We start from the raw sequence: 23,870 nt of genomic DNA, 5'->3' as shown, positions 1-23,870 counted from the left end.
TCTTGGAAATGTCAGTAATAGCTACAAGTCAGACACATGCACACTAATCTGGACAAGGAAGATCCCAGTACAGCTAAAGGGCATTAGGCAAATCAGATGGTAAACTGATAGGCAATACTGCTTTGAATCAGTGAGATCTCAGAAATCAACGACCTATTCTATTATGTAGATAATGGGGGAAGGAGAAAAGCAAAGTAAAATGGGTAAGAATAGCCAAATAATATTTTAAGTATTAAACTAAATTAACATATCTACTTATTTATAGTAATATACTGACATACCCAACTTTAAATATTTGAAATTTATAAAATTCATAAATTTACAAATATATTTAAAAGACAATCCAATTTTCTCCCTTGCTCTATTATAGTTAGCCTCAGGGAGACAATAATCATTTGATGTTCTGAAGTTAGCGAATATCACATATCTAAGAGATGAAATATTTTTTAAAATGTAGTTATCAATGCAAACCATCCTTTCTCTCCATTCCATATAAAGATAGAGAAAACCAATTATTTTTTAAAGTGGCCTGTAACTGCCAATGCTGACTCTCTTACAGCTGGCAATCAATTCTGAATGGGTCAGGACAGACAGAAAATTATCAAAATTGACCCTATATAGCCATCTCAAGAGATTACTTGATAGAAGAGTTCAAAGAAGTAGATTACCCTGTTCACAATTCTTTGAAGGTAAGTGTGAGAATTCTGGGAAGTCAGGTGCAGTAGATTACAAAAATCAGAAGAGATGAAAAAGCTAAGATTAAGAAAAAAATATATTCCAGCACTACACCTTAAAAAGGAAAATAAGAAATACTAAGAGAAAAAAAAATGTACCTTCTTAAGAAATAAAAGGTTAGGGGCACCAGGGTGGCCCAGTGGGTTAAAGCCTCTGCCTTCAGCTCAGGTCATGATCCCAGGGTCCTGGGATCCAGTCCCGCATCGGACTCTCTGCTTAGCAGGGAACCTGCTTCCACCTCTCTGCCTGCCTGCCTCTCTGCCTACTTGTGATCTCTGTCAAATAAATAAATAAAATCTTAAAAAAAAAAAAAAAAGAAATAAAAGGACCAGAACACTAAGAAAACCAAAATTTAAGAACTGAAAATGGAAGTCTAGAAAGAAAAAGAGAGCAATTAATATCCGAGAATATAGAGAATAAGGATAAAGAGGCTCTTAATTGAAATGATTTTTTGTTTTTGTTTTTTTAACTTTCTGGAGGCTTAAAAATTCTCATTATCTAAAAGGGTGAAAGAGAAGCAGTACTTCAGAGTGGTACTTTAAGGCAGCACTCTAACCTACTTCTCGTAAGTCCCTTCTTCACCATAGTCTGTTGTACTTGGACCAGGTCCATTTATACTCACATATATTTGGAACTCCATTTGGCTCAGCAAATCCTGAATCCCAAGTATTAAATAAATCTAGCCAACAGATAAACATACTATGGGTAGGATGCATCCTTGTAAATAGTACTGGAATTTTTAAAAAATCAACTTCTATTACAATAGTGTCATTCCTAAGAAAGAAAAAAGCTGCTCTTAAGCAACAAAAATATTTATTTAGAATCATGGACTTTTAGGGGTACCTGGATGGCTCAGTTGGTTAAGCATTTGCCTTCAGCTCAGGTCATGATCCTGGGGTCCTGGGATCGGGCCCCATGTCAGGCTCCTTGCTCAGCGGGGAGTCTGCTTCTCCCTCTGACCCTCTCCTACTCTCGTGCTCTGTTTCTCTCACTCTCAAATAAACAAATAAAATGTTAGAAAAAAAAATCATGGACTTTTAATTTTAACTCTAAGGCCCTAAAGATTACTTACAAATAAAGGAACTAAGACATAGGCTAAACCTGCTGAAGATTATAAAGGTAGTTAGTGGCAGAGATTTGTTGAAGCTAGGATTCTTGTCCCTGGTGTAGTGCTGTTGCCCAGCTTATGTGTCTGTAGCATTGGCCTCCCTAATCACCCCTGAGAACTAACGGTTCTGAGAAATTGTGCCACACAGAACACTAAAACTATCTAATTTCCTTAAGGAGAAAATTTCAGAAATTCACACAAGCGAAATTAATTTTGCCTTTTCCTTCAGTGCTGAAGAACCAAAAACGTAGCCTGTAGCTGTAAGTGGGCAGAAGGAGAAGTGAAAACGCCCAGGTACATTAATAGATTGTAAGAGGTTTGGGTAGTCAGGTATCACCCCACCACCATTTTCCTCATGAACCCTGCTACATTTCAAGTCAAACGAATAAATGGAAGGGACTGAATTCTCACTCTTTCGGAGGCTGACTCAATGCCTGATTTACCTCTGATCTACCTTATCCTAAGCTAGGAGGATACAGGAATGCCTTAACGCACTGTGAGATCTAACAGACACCAACCTCGACACCAACCTCAACAATTCAACAATTATGGTTCAAAAGCAAAGTCAGACCTATAGGTCATCATTGGCCTATACTTTGTAACAGTTCAGACTGCAAAGAATTTTAATCATAAGACACTAGTTTTCTGTCTCAAGACTCTATTTATAATGAGTTCAGCAATCAGCCATTCCACAATTCTTTCATGAATGCTAATTTTTTCTCTGCTAGATTATAAGCTCTTTGAAGTTAATGAACGTGTCTTTACTTTTTGTATTCCCACGGTATCTATTTACTCTAGGAATAGAGTACATACTAAATATATACCTATTAATTTATTCTCTCAGCAGCTACCTTAAACCACTGAAACCAAAGTAATCATGGAGATGTGAGATGAGAAATACTCTAATAAAGAAAAAAATATAGAAAAAAAAATTCAAAATAACAAAACAAAACAAACCATCAGTAATTTTAAACCTCCTGATGCGGGGAAGGGGGCCAAACCCAACAAAACAAAACAAACAAAAAGTCAACAAAAAAAACCCAGCCAAAAGTAGCATTGGGCTTTCCTAAATAACTCTTAGACCCAATTTCACAGATTATCCTTCAGTATGGATAAATTTGCAGCATGTTAAACTCAGGTCTCTTATGTTTTATACAGGATTTGGAAGGTAAGGACCACAATCTCAGTGTAATTACAAATATTTCCCATAAAAATAACCAAACAGGAATTCCCTGTGATAATTTCTCAAAGTTCTCATTATAAAACTTAAGAAAAAGGTAAATAAACCAAGCTTCTTCATAGAAAAACTGTATTTACAACTCCATCCAAAAGCATTTTTTAAAAGCAAACAATGTAACATGGAAGTTGAAAAAAATCTGTGCTCACCCAAACTGCCAAATCTAATAAATTATTAACAGAATACTCCATCAAAAATAAGGCAATAACCCAAGATATCCCATTAATGATTCTTCCACTTCCATAACTAGGTAGAACTAACCTATCCAGTAGCAAATGATACTTCATTTCATTTCGGCATGTCTGAAATCCTTAAGGACAAAAGTGTTAAAATACGATCTTCGTTCTTCATTAGAATCTTTTAACACTTGGGAGGAAAATGATTTTTAAAGCACAAAGAGGTAAAGAGGTATAACCTTTCAAAAAGATACTCAGAGTTCAAAATTCAAGAATGCGATATTAAAACACAATGGGCATAGGTGAATATATGCAATACAGTGATAGCAAATTAATTTATTTAGTACTTTTTCCATTCCATATCATCAGGAGGATTGATTTCAACTTTCCTTTTACCTACATCAGACCAGTTGGTACTCAAAACTGTACCACCAGACTCCATCTGTAATAAGAAATAAAAATAGATTAATCCTTCGACCATATAATCAAAACAGTATTTTTCTAAAACTGTTTCAAGTATAGTGTTCTAAATATAAGCTATGTTTGGCTCAATATAAACATAAGACAATACTTCGATTTAATTTTAGACTTTCCAGATAAATTAGGCAGAAGGCATCATGTTCATACACAGTCATAAATAAAAAGCACATCTCCCTCGGCTAACCAGAAATGAGGTAAATGTGGAAAATCTACCTTCTGATGAAAACAAAATTGGCTCCCCAAGAAAATGACTAATCTCTTTTGTTAAAGATAGTAAAGACCAGGCAAAGTAAACGCTTTCTTTACAAATTGGACAGAGCTTTTAAGATCCCCTTAATGTGGCAAATATATACAAGGGAATGCTGGAAAGTTTTCAAATCAATGTGCATACGCATGAGTACATAAAATGTGTATCTCACTAAAGAATTGATTATCTATTTACCATTAATAGAATTTACGACCTACCAACAACTTTAGCATATTCATAAGTACATTCTAAAAAACTCTGGACATTTGTTATCTTAAATTAAAAATTAAACTGACTTGGATCACAGAAAAAAGGTGTGAATTCTCAAAATCTAAACATTTTTACATAATCAGCTGTGCTACTGGCATATGTATATAGTTATAAACCCCACTACTACACTGGAACCTCCATGTAACCCCATGCCTCACACTTCCTGTCAAGCTCCCTTACATGGGTTGCTTCGCATGAGATGTTCTTTGCCACCCATTTATTTTCCATACTCTTTAGCTATCCTCTAAACATGACATATCACCATTTCTCTGTGGCCTCCTTTGACCCTAATCAGGACTCTACTTTTGTAGAATTTGTATTCTTTATGATCATAATTACCGTTAATGCAATATGCATCACACTACACTGTTAAGAATTTTAAGGGTTTGCTTTATCTGCTTAGTACCCTTGGTTCCTACTAAAGCTGAGAGCTCCAACAAGGCAAGTAACATATTTTTCTAACACTTACATCCCAGATCTAAGCCACAACGGTTGGGCACATGGTAGACTTCAAATAAAATATTGATATGTATGTTTGTAAATGTAATGTGTTGAAGCATATGAGAACAGACCTACTCTTACCTGAGTGGAAGTATACAGTGTATGTTTTAAGTAACGTCTTCTTTCATTCAGATATAAGTGTATGTAAACACGTTAACAGCATATAGCATGGGCCCTGTGCGTACACCTCACTGAACTACACTGTGTAGAAACTGTCATTCAAGTAACATGCTCTCTCATTAATACAAACCCACTAACATCATAAACCCCTAACCTTAGCCCTAAGCCCTAACCCCAATCCTAATGTCATCGAGTCCTCTAGCAAGTTCTCTAAATTGCAGATACAAGGCATATACCCTTACCTGGGCCCTAACCCCAACTCTGGCCATAAAAACCTAATCTAATCCTGACCCACATCTGAGAAGAAAAAAGAAAAAGTGGTATACATACACAATGAATTATTGCCCAGCCACACACACACACACGCAAAAGAATCAAATCTTGCCATTCACAATGACATGGATGGAGCTAGAGAGTATTATGCTAACTGAAATAAGTCAGTCAGAGATAGATACCATGTGATTTCACTAATATGTGGAATTTAAGAAACAAACAAACAAAAAAAGGGCAAATTTAAGAAACGAAAGAATGGATACTTAACCACAGAGAACTGATGGTTACCAGATGGGAGGTGGATGGGGCCATGGGCTAAACAGGGGATAAGGAATAGGGAGTACACTTGTGATGAGTACTGGGTGGTATACGGAAGTGCTGAACCACTATTCTGCACACCTGAAACTAATATTACATGTATAGTAACTAGGTGGAATTTTAAAACTTTGAAAAATTTGAAAAGAGATAAATTCTATATAATAAACTACTCCTATGAAGATGAAGAAAGCAAATTTAGCTTATAATCTGATATTACTGATGACATTTATCTCCCCCTCTTTCTTTATGGACTACAGTGCAATTTAGCATTTCCCTCTCATTATTTTGTACATGTTGGTCTTTTTGTCCCGATTAGACTGCAAGATCATAGATGACAAAGTCTACTTTGCTTGTCTTTCCAGAAGTACTTGGTATGTTTTAGACGGCTTGTTTTATGGGTGTACATGGTTCATTCACTATTAGCAAAGCCTCTGTATGAAAATGGATGTAGATTCTATAATCTATCTTTGAAATTTCACACACTGCTATTCTTTCTAGCATACCCTTAAAAAAGTCAATAAAGAAACTAACTTCCCTTCCTGGGGACACAGAGTAGATATACTTTATCCTATTCTTTCTCCTAAGTACTACTAAAAACCTTGGACATTATATATATGTAAACAAACGTTAAGACTCTAAAAGATGAAGGGAAGAAGATCAGCTAAGGACCTCGGGAGCCAAGGAACAACATAACATGGTGGTGAGTCTCCTGGGTTTTCCTTTTTGCCTCATGTCCTAGAGTTGCTCCTAAAGAAGCCAGAAACACTAAGAGGCACACAAACAAAAAATCTTGAAGAGAAACCTGGTTTCTCTAGCTAAACGATGAAGAAAGACAAAAAGATAGCTTAGGAAGACAGAACAGTTTTATAATTGCTCTACTGCACTAGACACCACAGAAAAACCTGTGGTCCCATCCACGCTCAAGGCCAGTAAAGGCTGAGCGAGGAGCCCAGACTTCCATCCATGCTAGGCTATCATGAACCCACCTCCTCTGCCACCTGTGGTATCAGTGAAAACCATATAGGTATCTATATCCCACTCCCAGTAGTAACAAAGAGATGCTCTGGGATGTCTAAGGAGGCTGATTAGCATGCTGGATTTCTACCTCCACCTAGCAACAACGAGGCAGTGCCTTCCTGTCCTCTGACAGAATGACTGGCAGAGAAAGCCAAATAAGATGGGAGGATTTATTATTTTTAAAGACTTTATTTATTTATTTGCCAGAGAGAGAAAGAGCATGAACAAGAATGGAGAGCAGCAGGTAGAGGGAGAAGCAGGCTCCCTGAGGAGCAGAAAGCCTGATGCAGGACTCGATTTCAGGACCCTGGTTCATGACCTGAGCTGAAGGGAGATGCTTAACCAGATGAGCAACCCAGGCATCCCTAAGATAGAGGATTTAAATAAGATGCTGTCGCACTGCAGAACACGAAAACATCCCAGTTTCAACTGAAAAATCACTTATTGCTGGTCAAAAAAAAAAGCATAAGGAAAATTTCAGATTCTATTTTTTCAAGAAAGAAGACAACCAACAGAGGCTAATTTAGAGATATGATAAATGCTAAAATTATCTAACAAAAGATTTTAAAGTAGTCATAATAAAAAATGCTTTAACTAGAAATCATGAACTTGCTTGAAATAAATGAAAAATAAAAAAGTTCAGCAAAGAAAAAAGATATAAAGAACCATCGAATGTTTTAGAATTAAAAACTACAGTTGAAGTAAAAAGGTTAAGTAGACAGACTAAAGAACAGAAGAGAACAGACAGAGAAAGAATCAGTGAACCTGAAAACAGGACAATATAAATCACCTAATCAAAACAACAGAGAAAAAAGAGAAATAAAATGAAGAAAGTCCCAGGGATGTGTGAAACTGTGACAAAATATTTATCTTATATCATCAGGTTCTAGGAAGAAGACAAAGAGGGTAGATCTGAAAAAATACTCAATGAAATAATGGCTGAATATTTCCCAAATTTGAAAAGACATATAAACCTATACATTCAACAAACCCCAATCAGAATAAAACTAAAGAAATCCCTGCTGACAAAGAATCTGTAACAGGCAGATCTAAAGAATGCCAGGGGGCACGTGAGTGGCTCAGTTGGTTAAGCATACGACTCAACTTCAGCTCAGGTCTTGAGTTCAAACCCACACTGGGCTCCACTCCAGATATGGAGCCTACTTAAAAAATAATAATAATAATAAAATAAAAAGAATGCCTAAAGAAAGTTCTCTAAAATAAGAAAAATCTAATGACAGAATCTTAGAACATTAGAAATGAAAAAAAGACAACAAATAAAATAGAATTTGCTTTTTTCTCGAGCTTTCTAAATTATGTTTGAAAGTTGAATGAAAATATAATGCTGTATAATGTGGTTCTAAAAGTATGTAGAAGAAATACTTGTGAAAATTATAAATGAGAAAGGGTAAAGGGACATAAGGGGGGGTGGTAAGGTTTCTACACTTCACTCAAACTGACAAAAAAAATGACACCAGGTCGGGCGCCTGGGTGACTCAGTGGGTTGAGCCTCTGCCTTCGGCTCAGGTTATGATCTCATGTCGGGCTCTCTGCTAGGCAGGGAGCCTGCTTCCCCCTCTCTCTCTGCCTGCTTCTCTGCCTACTTGTGATCCCTCTCTCTCTATCAAATAAATAAATAAAATCTTTTAAAAATAACACCAGTAAACTATGATAAGCTATGTATAACATAGCTAGCATACAAAGCAACCACTAAAAAATTTACAAATAAATAAAAATGAAACTAAAAAACATTTAAAAGTACTCAGAGGAAGGCAGGAAAAACAAAAACAAAACACAGAACAAAAAAAAGAAAATGGCAGAATTAAAGTCCTAATGTATCAATAATTACATTTAATGTAAATTATCTGAATACATCAATTAAAAGACAGAGACTGGCAGAAGAGATGAAAAACAACCCAACTATATGCTATCTCCAAGATACTCACTTTAAAACAGAAGGAATCAACTTAAATATGATATAGACAGGTTGGAAATAAAAGAATGGAACAACACATCATGCAAAGATTAATCAAAGACAGGAGAATTGGCTACATTAGTATCAGAGCAAAGAAAATTACCAGAGCTAGAGAATGACATGTATATATGATAAAAAGGTCAATCTACCATGAAGATACAGCAATCCTAAATGCATATGAACCAAACAGAGCTACAAAATATGTGAAGCAAAAATTGACAGAACAATAAGACAATATCAGCAAGGATACAAAGGAATTCAACAACAGTATCAAGCAACAAGATCTAACAGACAACTACAGAACATTCCTTCCAACAACAGAATACAACTTCTTTTCAAGCGAAACATAAACTTGAGATAGACTGAATGCTGGGCAATGAAACAATGTAAATCACGTTGTATGTAATCTCAAATCACAATGGAATGAAATCAGAAACCAATAAGGTAACAGGAAAATCTCCAAACATTTGGGAACTGAACAACACACTTCTAAACAATCCATGTGATGAAGTCTCAACTGAAATCAAAATACATATTAAACTGAATGACAATATAACATTAGAATTTGTGAGACAGCTAAAACCCTGCTAAAAGGGAAATTTATGAAATGAATGAAATTTATAATAAAAAATAGAAGAAAATATATTCTTAAGTCAACAAAGGGCTGATTTTGTGGAAAGAAAAAATTCAGTGACATTGACAAACCTCTGTATCAAGACTGAAAGAAAAGATACAAATTACCACCATAGGAATGAAATGGAATATCACTACAGACCCTGTAGATAGCAAAATAAAAATAGTAAGAAAATACTACCAACATTGACAGGTTAGACAAACTAAATAGAATAAAATGCTCAAAAACACAAACTGCCACAGGTCATTCAATGATATGAAATAGATAACTGGAACAGTCCTACAAAGCTATTAGAATAATTGAGTAATTTATTTTTATTTTTATTTTTTATTTTATTTGACAAAGAGAGAGAGAGCACTAGTAGGCAGAGAGGTGGCAGAGACAGAAGGAGAAGCAATCTCCCCGCCAAGCAGAGAGCCTGATGCGGGGCTCGATCCCAGGACCCCGAGAGCATGACCTAAGCCGAAGGCAAAGGCCTAAACCACTAAGCCACACAGGCACCCCTAGAATAGTTAAGTAATTTAAAATCTTGACAAAAAAGAAATGTCCAGGCCCAGATGATTTTACTAGTTTAAAGAAAAATTAACACCACTTCTACACAATCTCTTCCAAAAAACAGTAGAGTACTTCCCAATTCATTTTATGAAGTTAGTATTACACAGATACCAAAATCAGACAAAGACATACAAAAAAAAAAATGTATCGCTTATGAACATAGATTAAAGAATCCTTAACAAAGTATCTGAAAATAGAACTGAGAGATATATATATAAGGAATTATACACCATGACCAGGTGAAGCTTATCCCAAGGATGCAATAAATAAAATATAATTTTTATTATAAATTTCATTCATTTCTGTTCTGTGCTTGCTTTGGGTTTATTTTGCTATCTTCTTAGGTTGTTCAGATGTGAATTAGATTATTGATTTGACTTTCTGTTTTCTATTGTGTGTGTTTATGGTGCCTACTCTAGCAGGGTTTTAGCTGAAATATACTAATCATATAAAATCCCCATTGTAACAGATTAAAGGAGAAAAATCACATAATCATTTTAATCAATGCCAAAAAAGCACAGCTAGCTGTGTGGTGTTGGTATAGATGAACCTAACAGCTATCTTCCAAAAAGTCAACAGCCATTCATGATAAAAATCTCACAAGGAATAGAAACCTTCAACCTGATAGAGCATCTGCAAAAAATCTATCACTAACACTGTAATTAATGGTGGAAGACTAGTTTTTCCCTTAAAATCGGAACAAGGCATAAATGTCCACTCTCACCACTCTTATTCAACATAGTGCCAGAAGTTCCAGCTGTTGCAATAAAGCAAAAAAAAGAAGATGAAAGTCACAAATATCAGATTTAAAAGTCCTTACTTGAAAATATGACTACCTACATAGAAACTCACACTTACCAAAAGATTTCCTAGAATAAACAAGTTTAGCAAGGACACAGAATATAAGATAAACAAAAAACCAACTGTATTTCTAAACACTAGCACAAGGACACCAAAGTTAAATATACAATACAATTTACAATCACTCAAAAAAGAATACTTAGGTATCTCTTGCAAAACATTTAGGATTTACATGTAGAAAACTGCACAACGCTGATGAAAGAATCAAAGATCTAAATAAATGAACTGGCAGATTCAACACAGTAAAAATGTCAATCTCTCCAAATTGATAGATAGTCCAATGCATATCTAAGAGGATGTTTTGATATATATACACAAAATATTCTAAAGTTTATGAGGAAGAGCAAAAGAACTAGAGTATCTAGAACAATTTTGAAAATGACTAACAAAACAGAAGGAATGACTCTTCCTGGATTCAAAATTTACATAACTGTGATAATCAAGACTATAGTATTAACGGAGGGAGACATGTAGGTCGATAAAAAAGAGAACTCAGAAACTGACAAATATACTCAAGTAACTTTTGAGAAACAAAAAAACAATTCAATGTTAGAGTTTTTTCAACAAATGGTTCTGGTGCAAATGATCACAGGCAGGCTAAAAACAAAACATACAAAAAACCTCAACCTACATCTCAACTTCATATAAAAAAAACTAACTCAAGATGGATCATGGACTTCAACATATTATGTAAAACCATAAAACTTATTGAAAGAAAAATGCAGGAGAAAATCTTTCAGATCTAAGACTAGGCAAAGAGTTCCAGACTTGATAACAAAAGCATAATCCATAAAATGAAACACTGATAAATTGAACTTCATCAAAATTGAATACTTTAGCTCTGCAAAAGACTATTAAGAAAACAAAAAGTCAAAGTACAGACTGAGAGAAAATATGTGCAAACTATGTATCTCACAAAGACCTGTCAGATTAGTGGTGCCAGGACTTAAGGAAGGGCAGGGTGGAGGAAGTGTGTATGGCTATAAAATGACTACAGTGAAGGAATCCCTGTGGCAGTGGAAATGTTCTTCATCTGAACTGTCAATATCATGGTTGTGATACACTACTGTAGTTCTGCAAGATGATTCCACTAGGGGACACTGCGTAAAGGATACAAGGGATCTCTATCTACATTATTTCCTACAACTGCATATAAATCTGTAATTATTTCAACATAAAAAGTTTAATTAGAAACACTTTTTTAAATTAACAGTGAAATGCTCAATCACGAGCAGTTACAACACAGTAACTTCTGTGGAATATCTGAGTCTCCAAGACATTTATTAACTAAATACTAATTTGAATATAAATGCCTTAGAAGAAAGTGACATTTCCAAAACTACTGATAAAAGTCAAATGACTACAACTACAGGAAAATCATCGACCTAGTTTTATAGAGATAACTTGTTATTAAAAATCTCAGAACTTGAGAACTTGAATTCAGGTGGTATTTATGTTGTCCTGGGGCTTATTTCCTTAATCAACAGACAAATCATTAACAAACCAATGAGTAATTAATGTGCACCTTCTACTTGCCAAACACTGTTCTGGCAGTTTCCTGTCTATATTCTTCATCTCTAACGCTGAGGCCACTATATATGGTTCTAATGGAGATTCCTTTAGCTATTGTGATAAATCCAACTAGAGTAATTAGAGTATTTCCTTAAGCCTTCTAAGTTCTAACTCAGTAACTAAAAGTATTTGGAATAAACCACTTGCGTCTCAACTCCCCGACAAGTTTCCAACTTCCCCAATTATTACTCTTAGTTTAGAGCAGAAAGAAATGTTCAGATGAAGCCTATTCAAAAAGGCCTCCCAACCACAGTACATGCAATATGGTTTTAAATTGCCTAATTAATCTTTCTGTTAAAATTTCTGGAGTACTACCACAGTATATGTTTTTCAAGCTTATGTTCTTACAAATGATTTGTTCATAGCACGTTTCACTTCATCAGAACCATCTGAATAGATCTGCTGGAATAGTTTGTTTAAAGCTGCATCTCCCTCCAACTTCTCATTTTTTTCTTCTTCTTTGATCTCACCAACCAATTTATCCCAATTTCTCGTATAATGAGATGATGATGGATATAAGTTCTTTACATCTATGGAGTAAAAAAGATAGATGTGATTAATCAACATATGATGATTATGTCAAGAATATGCAAACTTTGTGACCATAACATACAGAACATCGCAGAAAATAGTTTAGGTCACTAAATTTCATAATAAATGTCTTTCTGATATATAAATCAATAATCAGATTTACACTTTTACAAACTGAATCAGTGTAATGTAAAATCCAGGAATTTCTTTTGAGCAAAATCTAATGAAGTATATGTTTTCGGTACATATTACAGAATTAGATTAAAAACATTCTTTGTATTAAAAATGAGGGAACTGAGTGAGAAATATATTAGAACTTTTATATTTACAGAAAAGTTGCTGAGATAGTACAATTCTAAAAAGGGTTTTTAAATAATGCTTCATTAAGAAATTTCTAAGTAAATTTTAATAAATGTTAAAAACATGGCTTGAGCTGCATCTCTCTTTCAGAGTAGAGATAAACTGAAAATATAATTATCCACGCCATTAGACGGTGAGTTAAGACTCCATCCTCTCCCCACATTAAATTATTAATTACTTCAATAGGAGATAATAAGCAATTCTTAAATGTTGAAAAATACACCATGTGATCATTTAGAGTTCAATGCTCACTCATGCACACACAGAAAATAATAGTACCTGTAGGGCACACTGAGGTAAACCAAGGCTGCTTAAAACCAGAGAGGCTACTGACTGGCTCAGCAGCTCAGGGCACTGCCAGGGCTATCCCAAAGACTAAGGGAATCAAGATGGTGGCACCTGAGTAATTAAAAAGTAATCTACCTAGTAGCTATAAGAGCAGTTGTGTTCACTCTCCAATGGAAATACTACACAGGCCACAAATGTGAGCCACATACATAATTTAAAAATTTCTAGTAGCCATGTTACTAAAAAGAATCAGGTGAAATGCATTCTAGTAATATATTTTTAACCTACATACACAAAACGGTATCACTTCAACATGAATCAATATAAATATATTAAGAAGACAGTTTATGTTCTTTCAGAGTCTTCAAAATCTGGTATTTTATACTTCCAGCACAACTCAATCCAAACCAGTCATTTTCAAATGTTCAGCAGGTACATGTGGTCACCATACTGGACAGTGTAGCCACAGAGCTTTAAAAAACCTGACTCAAAGTTTTACTATTAATAAATTAGGACACACAACATGTCCCTCTTTCCTCAAAATAGTTCAAAAATGAGAAACTACCAACTGTTCAGTCTGCTGTTCCATCCCTTCTTTTCACCTGTAAGCCAACTTCCTCCCTGTCTATCTCCCCAGAGAAACAAAACCAAACAGCACCCCACATAGTTTTTTTTAGTGTAAGCATACAGTTTTCCAATCTACCCTTTTCTACCAGTAATCCCCTCTCTATCTACGTGCATTTTCACTAGTAGCCAAAGAAAGCAAAAAAAAGTATGTCGTATTAAATCAAGAGCCTAAAAAATGCATGGGTTTAATTAATCCTAATGCCGACTCCCTAGAAGAAAGGGAACAGATTCTAACCTCCATTTTACAGATAAGAAAACTGGTCCAGAAAGGTTAAACAACTTGCCCTTATCTGCACTCTCCAGCTTGCAGGACATGGGAATCTGACAAGCATATCAATTCCTTACAAAAATATAACAAGACAGAAGGAATAGCATATGAAATATACAAGGCATTGAGTTTAGAAAAACTCTGCAACTACAACACTAAAAAAATCTCCATATTTATTCTCAGAAAACTTTAACACCAGTAGATGGTGGATAAACTACTTAGGAATGGATGGGTAACCTAACTCCCTTGTTCATTCATTATAATATCAAATAACTGCAAAGATTCTCAGGTCAGCAGAGACTTTTTTCCATTGTTAAAAGATGCAGCAACAACCCGCATCACATACAGGGTTTATATAAGAACCAGACCAAGACCCTGAAAACCAGGGTTTAGTCCTAGACCACAAAAATTGCTGGGTGATCTTAAGCAAATTGCTTACTTTTAGACCCTGCAAAACAGGGCTGCCTCCTACAGAGGACTGTTGTTAGAACTGAGTAAGATTTAAAGTTTTTTGTTTTTGTTTTTTAAACGCTTTTTGAGCTCTATATAAACCTCAGCCCCCAAATCTCTCGGAGTCAGACCCAAAAGAATCACATAACATCTTTCCTCTATCTTTCACATAAAACGTGAAGCAGAAGCTTAACAGCCTACATACCAACTTCAAATATTTCAATCCTTAAAAAATTATCTGTTGGTGTCAATTTTCTGGTTTTGCTAATTACACAACAGACTAGTTGTGATGTTATTATGCAGGGAAGCTGGGTGAAGGGTACATGAGAACTTATCATTTCTGCAACTTTTAGGGACATCTAAAATTATTTCAAAATAAAAATAAAATATAATGAATAAAAAAATAAAAATAAATTAAAAATATATAATTAATGATTTGTTGGCTAACTGTGTTTTCTAAAAGGTGCCATAAGAAATCTGTTTTCTGTTACAGAAAGAGCAGTGAAAAAATCTAGAAGTAGCATTTTAGTCATCAAATCAGAACATTAATCAAAAAAATTTTCTCTCCTTTCCTAATGAGGGCATTGCTATAAAACATACTCTCAGACTGTAATTCTAACAGTATCTAAGCAGATTAATCATTCCATTAGAAAAATAGCTGTCTTTTGCATAGGCTTAAAATTGATCCCAAGTAAGTAGCCCGGTCCTTATAGGGTTAAAAACAATCAACCCTAGTTTTCACTCTTCTGGGTTTTTCTTAGGTTTTCATGACCTGTTTGTGAGCACTTCTTTAAGAGCAATAGAGTGAAATGGGTTAGGTATTTTACTCTGCGAAGCCCTGAAAGTCCACGAAATTAGAGTTGACAATATCAGAAGAAATAGAAAGGAATAAATAAAAAGGAGAGCGAAGAGGAGAAAATTATTTCAGCAGAATAAACCTCTAATCCACTTACAATCCAAAAAGAAGCAATAGGAAAGGGCAACACACAAAAACAACCCTCAACTAATGTCATACAGCGACTGGGTAAACAATAAAAACGCAACCCCCTCAGGGTTTATGCAGGCATTCACTCTTATTCTCAGCTGAAGAATTGAAGAAGGTAGAAACTTTACATAAAAGGCACTTTGTATTCATTACAGAGCAATCTTACTGCACTCACTGTATCTGTTGTTCTTGGGAACATAAATAATGAAAATAGAAAAAATGCTCATTACTATTTAACTTCAAGTATATAACACAATATGAATTTAAAGCTCATCAAGGCCAGACAACAAACCTGCTATGAACTGTTTTGGTTTAGGCACATCTCCTTGCCCCTCTAGCTTTTCCCATCTCACAGCCTCTGTCTTTTTCATTTTAATTTCAATCTGGAGGAAACACCAAATAAAATTTATTATTTCAGGTAAAATATACAAAACAGTAAAAAACAAATGCAATTTCCTTAAGTCATAAAATTTTTTAAGAATTAATAGTGCCCAAGATGATTTCCTTGAATTATACAAGGTTAAATTTAAAGAACTCTGAAACATTTTATTTCTATTTAAAAGCCACCCTTCAAAAACAACATGCATACACACTACAAGCTATAATTAAGAATCCTGAAATCCATATGCTTTTTTCTTCCAATGAACTGCTCTCAACGAAGGGTGATTTGGCAACTTTTATAGCTATTGTTGGTCCTCACAACTGGGGTGGGGGTTAGGGATGCTACTAAACATCCTACAACATAAAGGACAACCCCTCCACAACAACCAACCCAAAATGTCAACAGCACTCCTGAGAAACCCTGTTCTAAAGGAATTAGTACAGGAGTGCCTGGGTGCCTCAGTCAGGTAGGCTAGGCATCTGACTCCTGATGTAAGCTCTGGTTGTCGAGATCAAGCCACTCACCCCGATCTGGGGAGTTTGCTTCCCTTTCTTTCTCTGTCTCTGCTCCTCCCCCTGCTCAAGCTCTCTAAAATAAATTTTTAAAAAAATTTTTTAAAGTATTTATTTATTTGAGAGAGAAAAAGATAGTGAGAAAGCACACAAGTGCGGTGAGAGAGAGAGGGAGAAGCAGACTCCCTGCTAAGCGGGGGCCCAACATGGGGCTCAATGCTAGAACCCTGGGACCATGAACTAAGTGGAAGGCAGATGCCCTACAGACTGAACCACTCAGGTGCCCCAATAAATCTTTTTAAAAAATAATGGTATTACCATATTTGCTACACAATAACCCATTTGAGAGTTGAGACAAATTCCTATCATTGTATAAAAATACTACAAATAATCTAAAATGTTCATAATAATTCACTCAATAATTATTAAACACCGCATATGAGCAAGTTGTAATCTTCAAGGATGTGGTGGATTTTTAAAATATTAAAAAACATGTTCTTGTAGGTAGCTCTTGAAGAGCTTTGAGGGGCGTAAGTATTTGCAATAGTGAAAGGGGGACGTCTCCAGGGGCAAAAGAAACCGCCTAAAAGTGGAGCCCTGAGGTTTCAAAGGACATAGTGCGTCAGGGAGTATGGACAAGACCCATTTGTCTCAAGTCCAGGATTTATGTTAAAACAGTAAAAAATAAAGGTGAAAGACGTGTAAGGCAAACTACAAAGACCTTCTAAATGCTGAACTAGCTTCACTTATTAAAATGAAATATTAAAAGCATCTTTAATTCTCTCATCAAGGCTGCACCACCCCAGAGTCTACCCTTAACTGTAACACACACTCAAAGAGCACTTTTGTGCTCCTTGTTTTCCTTGTTCAAATAATGCTCTCATTCCCATTTTTAGCCTCGCAAAATCAGCATTAATAGCACTAATAAGCCAATTATTACGCAGTTTAAGAACCAAAATAAAATTTTCTTAAAAAGATATTATATATTTATTTTAGAGAGAGAGGAAGTGCAAGCGTGGGGAGGGAGAAAGGGAGAGAGAAAATTCTAAGCAGGATCCACAGCCAGCGCAGAGCCCAATACAGGGCTCCATCTCAAGACCCTGAGAGATCATGACCCCAGCCAAAAGCAAGAGTCAAATGCTTAAAAGTAAGCCACCCAGGCGCCCCTCAAAACAGAATTTTATGTTCTATTTTTTTCTAAGAAAAGGATTTACTTTTGTAAACAGGAAAAAAAAATCAAAAGACAAATATAACAAAAAGAAAAGCCTATTCACACTGGTTCTTTAACTCTGTGAAATCAGAAAAATTCAGATCTTTCTACCACCTGCATTTAGTGTCAGAATCCTTAATATTTACATTTTAAAATACCTTAACAAAACACTAACGGAGAAATCTGCCAGTAATTTTAATCAGACAGAAGTGATGGTATAAGAGGGATGTGGTCTTTGAGTATTTTTATTTTCTTTAGCACAGAAATTTAACAAAAAACTGTTTTCATAATGAAAACACCATGAAACAAATGTCATTGGGAAAGTATAGTATTTTTAACATTAAGTTTATATGTATCTCTAGAATTCTCTAAAATGAATGACTAATTTTTATAAAGTAAAACACTACCCATATTTTCTCATACACTACCCATAGTAATAGGGTTGTAATATGCATAGGAATATGATTGTTTTAAGTTGTCACTGCTGGAATATTTATCAAAAAGGAGCAAAACTCTAATAGGTGGCAATGACAAAGCAACAGTTACTGAAAGGGGATATTATCCTAAAATTTAAAACTTCATCTTGTTCCTTTTTCAACTCATCTGGAAATGAAGACCTGGCAAGCAGTGTATACATAACACTACCCTTAGCTAATATAATATCTCTGCCTCAGGGCACCCTCCATTCACATCTCAAATTCCTGCACTTAAGCATAGTCAACAAAAAGTTCCTTATTTCACATAAGGAGCAGCATACACTGGCACTCACATGTACTGAAAGCCACTATAACCTGAGTAATTGTGCAGTATCAACGGTGCAGTATGAAATGTGCAGAATGAGGACTTTGTAAGGCCAAAGTCAAAGCCCTTAGTAACGACATGTATCAAGTGAGAAACACTGAACTGAACTTGAAATTGTATTTAATCCATTCATTAAAATAGCTGCACATAATAAAAACATACTTAAAGCAGCTTTTTAAAAAAGTGGGAGAGCTAATTTTCTGTGAATTCCTTTTTACACCCATTTCACTTTCAATGCTTATACATGCTTGTAAAAATGAAGTTTTAAGTCTTAATGACTCTGGCAGGTAACTCCAGAGTTACCACACACCCAATTTCAGATATTGTTTATTACAACTATTATCTAGCTATTCTATTTTCATTTAAGTCAAAAATAATTTATAAGTTAACTTAGAACCTTGGTCTGAATGTTCCTCTCATATGCACGGGGAAGGCTTTCAGTAATATCCCAAAGCAGTATTCACAGGTTACTAAGTAAGAATCCCTGCTGTTCCAGATTGTTAAGTTTTCATGATTTTGCATACTATCACCCACTTCTAAATTCTTTATGCACGGACAATTTAATATTTTCCAATGAAAGAACTTCAAATTTAAAGGGAAGCCATTACTCCAAAAGGGTCATGGCATCCAGACACCACCTTCTTAGGAGGAGGCAAAAGCTCCCACTTACTGCCATAGGCTGACAGGAAGGCATCTTTCTCAGCGATTAGAGAGCTATGCCAATTTACTGCTGAACTTTTTTCCTGGCAAAGTTTTGACAACCATCTGTTTCAAGGCTGTAGTCATTAAACAATTGTTTCTGACCTTTAGAATGTAATTTCACAATGTTCTTACTCAGCTCTCAGCACGTTTAACGGCTGTACCTAACCACTTCGTCCAAAAATAGAGCAAACTCAGTCTTCCTGAAGCCATACTGCACATCTACCATCTTTATTTTTTCATTCAAATCATTTCATAATCTTTTTTTAAATGCAGAAGATAGTTATTAATGATGAGAAACTGAAAAATCACAAAAGCTCTAATAGTACAATTCAAGTATTTAAGGAGTACCTACTGTGGGCCAGGAACTGTGATAGTACATAAAATCACAGTCTCTATTCTTCCTGAAGAAATTAATCAGAAGAGATACTCCCATAAACAAAAAATTCCAGTATATCACTTGTAGTGAAAGATCTAAATAAGGGGGGTGGGCACCTGGGTGGCTCAATCAGTTAAGAGTCTGCCTTCACCTCAGGTCATGATCTGTGTCCTGGGATGGAGTCCTGCATCTGGTTCCTTGCTCAGCAGGGAGTCGGCTTCTCCCTCTGCCTGCCCCTCCCCCTGCTTGTGTCCTCTTGCTCTCTCCCTCTCTCAAATAAAATCTTTAAAAAGAAAAAAAATCTAAATATAAAAAATATTCATCTTCTGGAAGTCTCTCAAAATGTCATTAATAGTGAGACTGATTACTTTCTCAGCTCCTTTATATTTTTCTACATCTTCTATAATATGCGTTTATTGCTTTTATAACTGGAATAAAAATCTACATAATCAGGATAAAATAATAATAGCGGGAATATTTGTTGAGCACTACTATAAAGCCTGTGTGCTTTGCATATGTCATCACTTAATAGGACAACCCTATAAAAGGAGATTACCATTCATACTTTAGAGATGAGGCAACCAAGATAGATAGACAACTTGCTGGAAGAGTCTTCCACTGCTAGAAGTTTTACTTATTTCCTCAGAAATAAGCAGAGGTTGAAAGCAGGACAAAAACTATCAACTGCATAATTTTAGAAAGGAGTCATAAACAGGTACTACTTGTTGGAACTATGACCATGAATAGCACCTAATCTCACTGAGCCTGTTCTCCTGTAAAAAGTGATTTAATAGAGTCTACCTCATTTTGGGTCCTTGTCAGAGTTAAATGAAACCATGTATGAAAAGAACAGAGCACTGTGTCTGGCAAATAACTGAATGCTATTATCATTATCTTCATCATTATAATTAGCTAAAAAATCTGGGCAAATTACTTAACATCTCTGGGTTCAGTTTATACCTATAAATAGGTGATAAAAATACCTACATCAAGCAGTATTTATGAGGATCACATGGGATAATACACCACAATCAAAACAGTTACCTACTGTAATTCTGCACAGGTCAAACAGCAAGACTGGCTAAGCTACAATAAATGCATAATGAAATAGTTTGCTGTAGAATACTTAAGAGCATCAAAAAATTATCCAAAAGGTATGCTAAATTTAAAGAGATAGCTATAGACAGTATTTACAGTAAAATCCTTTTCTTTTGGGGTGCCTGGGTGGCTCGGTGGGTTAAAGCCTCTGCCTTTGGCTCAGGTCATGATCCCAGGGTGCTGGGATCAAGCCCCACAATGGGCTTTCTGCTCAGCAGGGAGCCTGCTTCCCCATCTGTCTCTGTCTGCCTGCCTCTCTGCCTACCTGTGATCTCTGTCTCTCAAATAAATAAATAAAATCCTTAAAAAAAAATCCTTTTCTTTGGAAAATATATGAATATGCATTAATAGAAAAGGGGGCAAGAATACACTTCAAAAACAATCCGTGGATTATCAGCAACCAAATACTTATTTTAAAAAAGCAACAACAAAAACTATTACCACCACCACTGTATCAAAGACGTAAAACATGGGGCCAATGGGTGGCTCAGTCAGTTAAGCATAGGACTCTTGACTTCGCCTCAAGTCATGATCTCATGGTTATGGGATTGAAGTCTGCCTCAGGCTCTGCTCTCAGTGCAGAGTCTGTTTGGGATTCTCTGTCCCTTTCCCCAGAACCCCTCCCTTGCTCCTGTGTGCGCTCTCTCTCTCTCTAATTAAATGCATAAAATTTTAAAAGAGAAAAAGACATAAAACAATCCCCAAACCCCCACACCTTTGTGTTTAAAAAAGCAGAAGCATCCTGCCCAAACATCTCCAATTCTATTACATCATTATTAGGATTCTTCTATGAATATTAAGAAAAGGAGTTCAGGGGCGCCTGGGTAGCTCAGTGGGTTAAAGCCTCTGCCTTTGGCTCAGGTCATGATCCCAGAGTCCTGGGATAGAGCCCCGCATTGGGCTCTGTGCTCAGCAGGGAGCCTGCTTCCTCCTCTCTCTCTGCCAGCCTGTCTGCCTACTTGTGATCTGTCTGTGAAATAAATAAATAAATCTTTAAAAGAAAAAAAAAGAAAAGTTCACTCTAAAACCTCTCAATTTTATTCAGTTAAGAAAGGAGAAGGGAGCAATTATTGGTCTCCAAATAAAGATACTTTACTTCTCACTGTTCCAGGTAAAAGCCTTCATAGTTTATATAGATACAAATACAAAAAGACTGCTTTGACTAGAAACAGGAATAGAAAAACATTTCTTTTTCTTTTTTTTCTTTTGAAGATTTTATTGGGTAAGTAATCTCTACATCCAACAAGAGCCTCGAACCCATCACCCCAAGATCAAGAGTTGTATACTCCACCAACTAAGCCAGCCAGGTGCCCGAAAGAACATTTCTACAAGAGTGAATTAACTTCAAAGGATTTTGAAAATTCTAATTTTTTGGAAGTAGTGACTATTAATCTTTAAAATGAGTATTTCACAGCATAGCTGTCACTGAAGTTATAATCTTGTGATTGTGAGCAGGGGATATTGTCATGAAATTAACAAGATGGAACAAAGAAACAATACAGTTTCTTAATAAAGAAAATGAATAGGCAGTTATGAAGGCTGATTTTCAATAAAAAGTAGAAATAACTATCAGAGGTACTGGAAAAAAATATGAATTCTGACTAGATATGCTACTGTAAAATACTGAGCCAAGAAATGCTGCTTCATTAACTTAAGGGTCCTATAGCTCTTATTTATTTTCACTGCAAATTAATGTTCACTTGAATTAATAACAATTCAACAATTATACAAGAATATGCAACATTTATTCAGCCTTGAAGGTGGAAAAGAAAGAAACTGGATTCTCAAAGCAAAGAAATAGGCCTTTTAAAGCAAAGATTTTAAGGAATCCCTAATTTTACCAGATTCTTCTAAACAGAACCATTCTGATTCAAGACAGAATTCAAGACACCTAAATACCAATGAAAATCAAATGACTTATTTTTTTCTTAGTGTCATCATTAAGTAAGCCTCAGTAACCCAAAGAAATATTTTAACTTTCAGTATTGAAACAGTCTCCCTTTGCTGTATGAAAAAAAAGATTCAAAACTTTCACTTCCCTTAAGATAAAATTAAGTGCAATTATTTCAATTAGTTTCCCATAAAACACAGCTTAAAAGTTAGCAGTCTTAACAAAACTAATGTATATTACTTTGGGTTGAGAAGAACTAATTATCTTCCATTACACTTCTTAAAAATTTTACTACTTTATTAAAGAACTTAGAAAGACCTAAACAAAGAAGCACTAGCTTTCCAGACAGAGAAGTATTCCTTTTGGACCAGGATGAACAATTCAGTAACTATGTAAAACTCGGGAAAAGCATTTAAAAGTCCAGGGACCTCGGTTTCTTTTCATCTATTAAAACGAAGAATAAAAATACTCTATCAATCTCAAAGCATTAACATTAGAATCCAATTTAAATTCATTCACTGAACAATTACTGACCAGCACTACGTACAGTGCACAGGGCTAGACAAATTTAGCAAACGGATCATACTTATACTAAAGAATTACTCATTTTTTAGTTTGTGGAGTCAACTGGGATATCCTTACCTGCAGGTATGGATATGACTTGCTTCCTATCCTCACAGACAAGATGCAAGAATAATGAAATATATACATGAACTACTATATAAAAAAGAAAAGTAGTCATGTAGCATTTAAAGAAAGAAGGGATCAAAAAAGCAAACTGGGAATATAGCAGGGGGGTTGCTGATGGTTAGAAACAAGCACTCAAGAGTCAAAGGAGAATTAAGGAGAGAATACCATGCTTTGTTAACATCCTCAATTCTAGCCACACAAACTTGTGTATTCATTACCACACATCCTATTCTTCCATAAATTATATGAGGAGACCCAGTAACACAAGTTTTTAAGTCATTTACCATCTATTATACTTCAAAAGAAATGTGCATTAACAACCTGTTGGTAAAAATATGTACAAAAACGCCAAACCCGTAACTTTCTGATCTCCCAAATCTAGCTAGAGTTTTGTGGTTGATTATTTACCCAGCTTCTTTTATAAAACAAATTCTACATTGTGTGGATGGGGTAAGACTAAAATCTTGTTAAGATTTCACCCCTTTTTGTCACTTTCTATCATCCAAACAACTGTGTCTTCTCATGTCTACTCATAATTTAACAGCTCTGTACTTTGTAATCTTCAAATAAGTGGGGAAATCACTTCTAACTAGATGCAAAAAACTACTAATTCTTTTTTT

The 23,870-nt window shown here is 35.3% G+C and overlaps 1 protein-coding gene across 1 annotated transcript in view; it reads right to left on the bottom strand.

Moving 5' to 3' along the window:
- Positions 1 to 3,577: 3,577 nt before the first annotated feature.
- SUGT1 (SGT1 homolog, MIS12 kinetochore complex assembly cochaperone) overlaps positions 3,578 to 23,870 on the bottom strand; it is a 39,340-nt gene continuing 19,047 nt past the window's right edge. The window contains exons 11-13 of the mRNA XM_059377688.1: positions 15,881 to 15,971; positions 12,428 to 12,609; positions 3,578 to 3,698 (exon numbers count right to left, since the gene is read on the bottom strand). Coding sequence (XP_059233671.1) covers positions 3,597 to 3,698; positions 12,428 to 12,609; positions 15,881 to 15,971 — 375 coding nt within the window. The 3' untranslated portion in view covers positions 3,578 to 3,596. The remainder of the gene's footprint in view (positions 3,699 to 12,427; positions 12,610 to 15,880; positions 15,972 to 23,870) is intronic.

This window comes from Mustela nigripes, chromosome 15, assembly GCF_022355385.1.
Source record: "Mustela nigripes isolate SB6536 chromosome 15, MUSNIG.SB6536, whole genome shotgun sequence".
Lineage (NCBI taxonomy): Eukaryota > Metazoa > Chordata > Mammalia > Carnivora > Mustelidae > Mustela > Mustela nigripes.
This window is presented reverse-complemented; position numbering and strand designations above follow the sequence as displayed.